The 11,119-nt window shown below is 38.9% G+C and overlaps 1 protein-coding gene across 1 annotated transcript; it reads left to right on the forward strand.

The window, feature by feature from the left end:
• LOC133731181 (nuclear transcription factor Y subunit A-1) lies at positions 1-5,333 on the forward strand. Its single transcript, XM_062158617.1, has 6 exons — positions 1-160; positions 1,182-1,471; positions 1,548-1,654; positions 1,793-1,864; positions 3,411-3,575; positions 4,567-5,333. Exons 2-6 carry the CDS (start codon positions 1,201-1,203, stop codon positions 4,981-4,983), a joined length of 1,032 nt encoding a protein of 343 aa, XP_062014601.1. The 5' UTR covers positions 1-160; positions 1,182-1,200; the 3' UTR covers positions 4,984-5,333.
• Positions 5,334-11,119: the final 5,786 nt, after the last annotated feature.

Raw genomic sequence — 11,119 nt, forward strand, 5'->3', positions numbered from 1 at the left:
GGAATTTATATAGGGTCGTCGGAGGAGGAGGAGTACAGTTACCTACACAAGTGAGATTGTATGGAATTGCAGAGAGATTGTGAGATTCCGTGATGCCCAAAATCTAGGGTTTTTGTTTTCTCTAATTGGCTTCTTTCTCTCTCTCTCTCTCTCTCGGCAAGTAAGTCCCTCCCCCCTCCCCTCCTCGAATTTTTAAAATTTAATTTTGGGTTTAAAATTCGATTTATTTTGGTTGGTTAATTTTTTTTAGGGTTTTCGAGAATTGGGGATTATTATTATTTTTGGTTCTTTCTTTCTGGGATTTTGATTTGGTTCTATCCAGCTTTTAATTGGTTGTTGCATGTTGTGAATAAGGGTATGTTTGGGCGTTGTGGAATTAAAGATTGTTCTTTGCGCTTGTTTTGGTTCATGGGGTTGAATTTTCTCTATTAGCTTTGAGAACCCTCGAACCCAATTGAGCTTTATGGTGGATACAATTATTTGGATTGTCATTCATTGATCTTGAATTCTATAATTGATCACTTACTGAGAAATTAACCATATTTGGAGAGGATGGTGTTAAAAGGGTATATCTTGGTTTAACTTAATGCGATTGGTTGAGCTTAATTTATTAACCTAAATGGGATATAGCATTTTCAGGGATCTATTATAATTTGATCTGTTTTGTTTTAAGTAGTGGGTCGCTATCAAGGAGAATTTCGTGCCCAGTTCAGCTTTGTACAGCTTTTTTTTTTTTTTTTTTATCTTAGTTTATTTAAGTTTTTGGCATCTTGAAGTGAAAACAAAGTTAAATACAGGGTTTTGCTACATTCTGGGATCATATTCTTGTTGATTGTTGAGTTGTCTTCCTTTGTTGGAAACCTGTATGATAAGCTTTTTCTTTTGGCTAGTTTGTAGGGTTGCTTTTAATTACCTGTAGTTTCACGCCTAGGCAGAATAAGACTATTTATAACTGAATAATCAAGCACAAAAGTTTCTCCAGTTTATGGTACTTCAGGTTTCCCGTTACCCTTTATGGTTTTGTCTATGGCTGACTGTCTTTATGTTGCATATGTAGTTTCTCCTATTTTTAATTACTGACTTGGACTACCGTTTCGTATGTACTTGGAAATAGAATTAAGCAATTTTATCTTTCTCCTATTTGTGATTACTGACTTTGGAATACTGTTTCTTGTGTATAGAACTTCGGATATTTGAGGCATGCAGCCAAAGTCTGATACTGAAAACCGAATACCTGCTGATCGTCATTCCATTCCACCATCCACTGTTTCTTCAGAACCTTGGTGGCGTACTGTTGGGTATAACCCCACCTCCCCAGCCGTGGCAGGGATAAATGCATCCAATTCATCTTCTTTTGAACGCCCAAAGAGTCGTTCAGAATCCAGTGATGACAAATCTGTTTCTGATGATGGATCAAATGAGGATGATGATAATGCCACCAAAAAGTCACAAATGACATCTCCTCAGTCAGGTAGCACTTTCATTGATTGTTAATTCACCTTGCTTTTTGAAGGATTCAGTTATGACAATCTTGTTTTCAATTCCAGTTGGAAATAAAAACCAGGATTTGCAGCTTGTTTCGTCCACTGTTCCTACAGTGCATGATGAAGGCGTTGCTCAGCCACCACAGCTTGAACTTATTGGTCACTCTATTGTAAGTCTCCTATATTTATTAACACTGATTTGCCTCCTACTAATGTGCTGATGGCTCATGAATATGGCATGATAGTGTAGTGTTTAAAAGTTGAGAACATATTCCTGCATTTCTAATGTTCTTGCAATTCTTTTTCAGGCTTGTGCCTCAAATCCTTACCAGGATCCATATTATGCAGGAATGATGGCGGCTTATGGACATCAGCCTTTGGTATGTGAATAAATGCTATCATTATCTATATAGCATCTTATTTGCAATTTGAGATTATATGTTATCTACAATTAATGAACCAGTTTTTGAAAATGTTAGACACACGCACACGCGTGCGCGCGCACACACACACGCGTGCGCGCGCACACACACAACAATTTGTATTGTATATATGTATGTCAGTCTTTTCAGCATGTAATGGAACAGAAAGATCCAATGTTGCTTATTGGTAGGAGTTGAATTAGTTGCATTGCTGTATCACACAGTTGACTTATGGTAGGGAATGGGTAGGATGACAATAGAGCTTTATCTGGATTTCAAACTGAGGTTAATAGAAATTCTGTCATTGTTTTTTTTTTGGAAGGATACTTTCTGAATGGGTAGATGAGAGAAAAGGTTTATTTAGAACCATGATAGATAAGTTGTGGTTTGCTCATCTAATGATGTATACCCAATAGAGAGCCTGTATATATGGACTGATTGTAATTTCTGCATTTTAACAACCAAAAAGAAAAAAAAAAAACTGAGCATTCAGTACAGATGCCTTCCCTCAGAATTTTTTCTTTACATGTTTTAGATCCATTTATCTCAAATACTTTTCTTTCTCTTATTTTTCAATTTTATCATCTTTTATCTTTATTGTTTTTGTATATGTGTTCGGTGCCCATCAATGATAAGTTTGTAGCTTTATTATTGTAATATAATTCAAAGTCTTTTTGTTTTGGTCTTTGTGCATTCTCTGCATAGGCAGAGTTCTCCACCCTTTGGAATATCCCATATTAAGTGAGACAGTTAGGAATTTGCGGGAATGTTCTTTTGGTTGGAATTTCAATGGCGAAATGGTTTTATAGATTAATCGTAGGGTAGCAAGTATTGTTCTTTTTTTGGAGTAAAATTGTCTAGTCAGCAATATTGCTGTAAAGGATTTGATTATCTTGCAGGAGGATCACTCTTTGTATTTATACTTGCATAATTTTAATATTTAAAAGGAGATAAGGGGAAATCTGCATTGACAGCTCTGTAGGATTTCGTTGTTTTTCCACACACTTCTACCCTATGAGAGGTAACTATTAATCCAGGAAGTCCAGATGGTATGTGAGTTAGAGGCCACAGTTTTTCTTCCTAGATGTCTTCTCGTTACTTCTCAGAGTTGAAATTCCATTATATTTGCTAATAATGCAACATATTTACATATTTGTAGTTGTTACGTTTCATTAGTGATAATGATGGCAGAGTTGAAATATAATGATTATATTTGATAATAATGCAACATGTTTGTAGTTGCTACTTTTCCTGTATTCTCTACAACCTTTTTTTTTTCTTTCCCTTTTTCATTTTCTCTTCCTCTTTTAAGTACGAAAGGCTTTACCATATAAAGTCTATTGCTGCCTTAGGCAATGTTTTTCCCTTCTGCTGTCCTACATCATTTTGGTGGTGAGTGATAATAACAGTAATTAGTAATTAGTTTGCTATGAGTTTAACAGGGTGGATTTGAAAGCTGCACATTCTAAATCTCTTAATATCTAATGCTATCTGAATTGCTCAGGGTTATCCTCCTTTTGTTGGAGTGCCACATGCTAGAATGCCTTTGCCTCTTGAGATGGCACAGGAGCCTGTATATGTCAATGCAAAACAATACCAAGGGATTCTACGGCGAAGACAGGCACGTGCAAAAGCAGAACTTGAAAAGAAGCTAATTAAAGTCAGAAAGGTAAAAATTTGATTGCACTGACATACCTGTTCTCTGTCATGAATTCCACCAACACAAATTTTGACATATGTTATTAGACCTTAAAATAAACTGCTACATGAATGTTCTAATTAGGTAAACAAAATTTGTAGTTTCTTTCTCAATGAGGTAATTTAAATTTATGCTAAAACCCTGTGTCTCGGTCCTTTTTTTCTCCTTCCTAATCATTTTCCCCAATTGAAGCAAACAAGACTAAATCCAAACCTGGTAAAGCCCTCACTTTTCTATTCAATTCACTGACTTGGCACCAGTTTTTTATCCATCATCAGCCCTAGATCAGCGCAGCGTGAAGAGAAATCATGAAATACAAACCAGACCAGTAATCTGCCAGGCCTGAAAATAAAATAATGGCCTAGAAGTTGCTCTTGTAAAAATGTTTTTAGATGCTTTAGAATGTTAGTCAAATCTATAACAAAATAGCTTATGCCTAAATTGAGAGAGAGTAGGTTCTGCTGAAAGTCGAGTTACCTGAGGATTTCTTTTTTGGGGTAGTGGAATGATATTTGACATAAATCTTGTCCATTGCAAGTTGTCCTACTTGTGTTATTTCAAAGGAGCCAATTATAGAATGAACTCTGAGAACTGTCAGATTACACATTTACTCTGTCTTCTGGAATGTTCTTTTCTGTTTTATATGTAAATCAGCTTATTCAGTGATTTTGCAATAAATATAGGTTTATTTTGCGAGTCACAGGATAACTATATGGAGGTTTGGATTTGGGTGTGTTATTACTGATCTGTAGTGTCTATATGTGTGTATATAAATATGTTATGCAGTCACTCACCTTGAAATTGATATAAAAGATTGAGACTCTACTGTGTGTACTGGTAAGGTAATGTTATTATTGGGCAATTTGTTGGTGTTAATACGGGTGTGAAATATGAGCGAGTGTATTTGTTGATAAGGTAAACTTGCTGGTTTTGTTGATATGTGAAGTCTTACTTTCTACAGCCATATCTTCATGAATCACGACATCAACATGCTATGAGAAGGGCAAGAGGTACTGGAGGACGTTTTGCAAGGAAAACAAATGGTGATACTTCAAAGACCACCGGCCAAGAAAAGGCATCAATTTCTGGTCCAGCCCATTCATCACAGTCTGCCAGTTCATCAGGCTCAGAACCCTTACCCTCAGATTCTGCAGAAACATGTAGTCAACCGGAAGCTAGTCGACCCCAAGTACATGATGCATATGCCACTAACAATTATGTAAATGGTAGTGGCTGCTACCAGACTCATGGTGGCTTGCAGGCTTCATTGTATCGTTCGTACTCGGGAAAAAGAAGGGACGAAGGAGACTGTACAGGCCAGCAACGGGGAAGTATGTCTTCAAATCAGGGTTCACAGAGGCGTCTTGCCATCCAGTGAAACCCTGGGAGGTGGATGCTGGGATCGAGGATTTGACCCCTGCCAGAGTGGGGTGATGCCCCTGGTTATCTTCACACAAGGCAATTCATTCTTGGCTTTTTTCTTGTGGCGTGGATAAAAATGAAAGAAGAGATGATTCTGTGAAGTTGTTTGATGCTTCACTACGTCCTTCTTCCCATTTTTGCCTAGTGTACAGATTAGTTTTCAGTAATTCAAGTACATAGCAAAGACGAAAAGTCTAAAGTAATAGTATCTCAGGCTAATGGTCAAACCATCTTGTGTATTATGTTTGCCACAATTATTTTCTGATAGGACGAAGGCCTGAAATTGAATTTTCAATGTTCCTTGTTCATCTGTGGTTTACTGGTATTGAAAAGGTAAGGTAGCTACTAGTGATCTGAAAAGCGGAATCTATGCCTTGGTAAATTTGCTGCCCCCCCTCGTGTTCTCTCGTAACTTTTGAAAATCATTGGATTCCAAATTGCACTGATGACATGATATTGACATCTGCAGCTGCCTAAAACAAAAAATTGTACCATGAGGAAGACTGATTTTTAATCCATTTCTGTTACTAGACTTCAATAAATCATAAATGCACCATCAAACTGTTGTAAAACGAACATAGAAAGTGTTTCATGCAGAAAATGGAGAGAGCTTTGCTTCAAAGAACTTGAGAGAGAGAGAGAGTTTAGATGCAGAGAAGGAGTGTAGTATTTTCTGTATTCTCTCATAACATGGATGAGAAATGGACTACATATAGTGGAAGATAGGGAACATGTAGCCTAAAGTCCTCCATAAAACAAGGATTCCTAAAGTCATCCATAAAACATGGAAAGGGTAAGCCTATAACAACATAATGATTTACCCTATATCTATTTACATGATATAGCCATAATGATTTACAACACTCCCCCTTGGATATTTCATGTCAATAGTGTTGCATGGGTTGTGCGCTTCTAAGTTGTCTCATCAAAAACCTTGCCAAGTAATAAAAACCCTGTGGGAAAAAAACAACCTTGGTCGAAGGAGAAAAAGAGCACAACGCGTATGAGTGTGGAGTAGTAATATCACAGCTTCGGAGATAAGTGGAGTCTTCTTATTAGCATCATAAGTAGGTAGTATGTCTACGAGAGGGATGCATTTAGATTTGCTACACCAAAACCTTGCCCGGTAAACCCAGTGGGAGAAACCCGTGGTCGAAGGGAAAAGATGAGCAAATGCATATATGTCAAATCAAAGCATCTTCAGGATGTAGTATAAGTGGGGTGACCATTCTAAAGATGTGCCTCGTTAAAACCTTGCCAGGTAACAAAACCCAGTGGGACAAAATAACCCTGGACGAAGGACGAAAAGAGTACACGATGGTCAAGTGTATATGCTTCGGGATACTCCCCCTGATTTCGACTCCCCCTGAAAATTACATGTTAGGTAATTCAGATAGTTTACGTAGACCAATACCTTGAACATGCTTCTGGAATGTAGACTTTGGTAGTGACTTGGTAAAGAGGTCTGCACGATTATCTTCAGATCGAATCTGCTTGACTTCAATCTTCTGATGCTCCTGTTGTTGCTGATTGAAGAAGAACTTCGGTGCAATATGTTTGGTGTTGTCTCCTTTGATGAAACCCGTCTTCATCTGCTCTATGTAAGCAGCATTATCCTCGTAGATAATGGTTGGTTCATCAGTGGTGGAATGCAGTCCACATGTGCTTCGAACATGCTTTGTAACGGCTCTTAGCCATGTACATTCACATACTGCTTCTTGAAGAGCTAGTATCTCAGCATGATTCGAAGAGGTAGCAACAAGTGTCTATTTCGTAGACCTCCAAGAAATTGCAGTATTCCCAATGGTAAAGACATAACCAGTTTGGGAACGTGCCTTGTGCGGGTCTGATAGATAGTCTATATCAGCATATCCAACAAGGCGAGCATCATTCTGAGGATCAAGGGGGTTTGATCCATTCCTTGATGCGTAGGGATAGAATAAGCCCATATCCGTTGTACCTCTAAGGTAGCGGAAAAATGTCTTTCATGCCATTCCAGTGGCGGCGTGTTGGCGCAGAGCTATATCTAGCTAACAAGTTCACATCGAATGAGATGTCCTATCTAGGGCATTGAGCCAAGTACAATAATGCGCCTATTGCACTTAGATATGAGACTTCTGGTACCAATATCTCTTCGTTATCATCTGCAGGACGATACGGTTCTCTCTAGACTTCAGACGACCATGGGTGTGCTTGCTTTTATCCTCATTAAAGCATCTTAACATCTTCTGGATGTAATTTGGTTGATGGACCAAAATTTCATCTGCACTGTGCTCGGGCTCCAGGTCGAGACAATAATTTGTTCTCCCAAGGCCTTTCATCTCAAATTCCAACTTCAGGTGCTTTGCGGTTTCCTTGATCTCTTCAGGAGTATCGATCAAATTCATGTCATTGACATAGACCGCCACAATTCTAAACTAGGAACTTGTTTCCTTAATAAACACGCATGGGCATAGTTTATTATTCACATATCCCATCCTGATTAAATATTCACTTAGACGGTTATACCACCTCCGTCTGGATTGTTTCAATCCATAAAGTGAACGCCTCAAAACTAATGGAGAGCGTGTTCCGTGGTCTAGAACTATTTGCATCGGGTATATTAAGTTCTTCAGGAACTTTCAGGTATATTTCTGTATTATGATCCCCCTAGAGATAAGTTATGACCACATTCATAAGCTGCATATTCAGTTTTTTCGGAAACTACCAAATTGATAAGGTAGTGGAACGTTATGACGTTCATTACGGGAGAATACGCGTCCTCGTAATCAATCACAAGGCGTTGAGAAAATTCTTGCGCCACTAGACGAGCTTTGTGTATCACAATCTCATTTTTCTCATTACGCTTCCTTATAAATACCCATTTAAATTCTACAGGTTTAACATGGGGAGGTGTAGGAACAACAGGTCCAAAACACCTTTCTCTTTGTCAAGGAATCTAATTTGACCTGGATTGCTTCTTTCCATTTTGGCCAGTCGTCTCTACGTTGACATTATCAACGGAGCGAGGTTCGATGTCATCGCTAGTTATAATTTCGGTAGCTACCGCGAATACAAATATATCATCGATGATAATCTCATTTCGATTCCAAATCTCACTTAAGCATGCATAATTTATCGAGATTTCTCTATTCTCGAGAGTGGGTTCAAACGTTGGAGCGTCCCCCAACGTTGTCTCTTCTAGGACGGACCCATAATCTGGAATTATCTCGTGAGATGGATCAGTTGAGATCGCGATGTCTAGTGGATTCGTTTGTGCTGGTTTTACCCTCTTCCGGGGATAGGAATCCTTCGAACCTAGTGGTCTACCTCGCTTCTGGGCAGGGACATGTGACTGGTTAGCCGCCATGGTCGTACCTCGTCCATCCGGGACAATGCGTCCTACAGGGACATCTATTCTTGCAGGCACATTTGCAGCAGGTATATGTGATCTCGTCACTTTAGCTAGATCAGAGAAAGCGTCTGGCATATTTTGGGCTACACTTTGTAGATCTAGAATTCTCCGCACTTCACTATCGCATTGTGCGGTTCGGGGATCGAGATGAGACATAGTGGGGACATTCCACGTCAATTCACGTCGTTCATCAGGAACGGTAACGTTCTTATCTCCCCCTAACGGCGGGAAGACTGTCTCATCAAAGTGACAATCTGTAAACTCTCCGGCATTATCAGGTCTTATGGACTTTATGGGATAATCCGAGTGGTGATCCACAATTTCATGATCTGGGCGAGAGTTTAGCAAAAGCAGCATTTTCTTGTGGACAATAGTGTAACATGTGATCACTTTGTCGATACATCAACCACAACCATGAAATATTTAAATTGTCCGCATGGTGGTTGGAAAGGTCCACAAATTTTCCTTGCATTCTGTGCAGAAAAATGGTGTGTGTATATACTAGTCTTTGCACATGATGGTCTAGAGTTTAACATTCCTAACGAGCAAGTTTGGCGTAATGTGTTACTAAACACAGGACCCTTATTCAGAAGGGGATGCCCGTGTGATAAGTTGAGGATACGGTGCATCATACTTTGACCTGGGTGTCCCAAATGGTCATGCCATAGCAAGTAGTTGCTCGAATTGGTTAGCTTCTGGCTAACAAATTTCAATTTCTCCAATATACGCTTCTGGCCGCACATTCAGAGGTTATGCAAAGATATTACACTCATTTTTCTTAGGGGTTTCAACGTGATAAATGTTGGTTCGAATATCCTTAATACTCAATAACGTTCTTCTGGAACGTGGAGAATATAAGGCCTCATTAATGGTAAATTCAGTACCATTGGACAACATAAAGTGGGCTTTGCCATAGCCCTCTATCAAGTTGGATTGGCCTGATATGGTTGTCACAGAGGTATACATGGGTAATAAGTTTGAAACATATCTCCGATCTCGGAGTATGGTGTGCGTAATAGCACTTTTAACCGGACAACAAACTTCCCCACAGAATATGCCTATTCATTTATTTAATTCAATGGATCACATGTATGAATAAGTTTATTGAATTAAATATATTCGAACATAACCACATTTCTATAATCCAAAATAATTGAAAACATAAATCACCAAAATCCGAAGATGTTTCATTCATTAAGATGAAATAGATATGGCACAAGGGGCCAATTATACCCATGTCTTCGAGTTCTAATCCTCGGTATGTTCAGTAACTGCCTGAAAATCCATGATCTCTAGTGTGGAATCGATAGAAAATGACCCTTTAATAAAGTTGGTATTTCGAGTTCTGCGACTGGCGTAATACTCATCTACTGCTTAGGCTATCGCACAACAGGTGCGGGACCAGCAGTCAATTCCTCCACATTGATAACAAAGATCATGCTGATTCTGGTGGCAGCGGGCCGGACCAGTGTTCCTTTCAACTTGGGCTTGCTGAGTTATGGCATCATGGTTCCTACCACGTGGGCCTTGGCCACGTGGAGCCTGATTACATGGCCTCTTGGGCTTTGGCCAAGTGGCAGACGGTCATATGGGCTAATTTCGTTCTGCCAATCATGTCTTGCTTCAAGCAAGAAAATGGTCATTTGATGGTGAAAGTGCTCTTCTAGAGCGACCCAAAGAGTCTGTGTATCCTCTTCATCGGATACTCAACTTGGAGTGTTTTCTCCATATGTTTCCTTTGAAAATTATGGCACTCATATTAAAAGCCTCAATGACGACATTGTTAGCATTGATTGTTGATCTCATCTTCTTTGCAGTTAGATGAATTATCACATCTTGAACCACTTTAGATAGTTTCTTCCGGAAACCTCCAAAGAAACAAAGTCAAGTTTGTTGAGATTTGGTATTTCTTACAGGAAAGGAACAAATAATCTTAGTGCTTTGGGTAATATCGTCCATAAGCAACTAATAGGAACTTCAGGTTCTATAACATGGTATGAAAAATCGGATTAAACATGTAAAATCTACTGGTTTTATCATGTGTGGTGAATTTATGAAGGAAACTTCAAGTTTCTTAAATGGCATTATCGAAACTACAAGTTCGATATGTGTATGAACTACTGGTTCATTTAGAACTTCTAGTTCATTAGGTACCTGCATTTTCTACACATATATTCTAGTGCGAAAATTTAGACAAGTAACACAATAATATTGAATAGAGCAAATTGAAATAATATCTCACAAATTGGATAAATGGAAATCACAAATCAATTGAGATATTAATTGCATGCTAGTAAAATAACATATTAATTATCACACAATTATGTGAATAAATGCTTCTGGCAATTAATTACACATATTAAATATGGTGAATCTATTTACAATATCAAATCATTTTTCCTTTTATTTGATTCTGCTGGACCAAAGGAGTGGGCTTGATAGTGAAGCCTATCGGGCTTAGTCTGCGAGCTTGTGACCCGGCCTTTCATGCGTAATTCAAATGGTGTGTGAGGCCTGCTAGGCTGCTAGGTCCCGCAGAGGGAGAGTGGGCCTGCTGGGCTCAAGCTGGTCTGCCAAGGAATGAAAAGTTATTACTCAACCCTTTTGGTAACTCCAATTAAATACGACCAGGTAAGAGTATGAGGTTTGGGTGGAGCGAGGCTCTCTTAAGTACACAGCCTCATTGTATCTTGCCTAG

The sequence above is a fragment of the Rosa rugosa genome, chromosome 2, assembly GCF_958449725.1.
Source record: "Rosa rugosa chromosome 2, drRosRugo1.1, whole genome shotgun sequence".
Lineage (NCBI taxonomy): Eukaryota > Viridiplantae > Streptophyta > Magnoliopsida > Rosales > Rosaceae > Rosa > Rosa rugosa.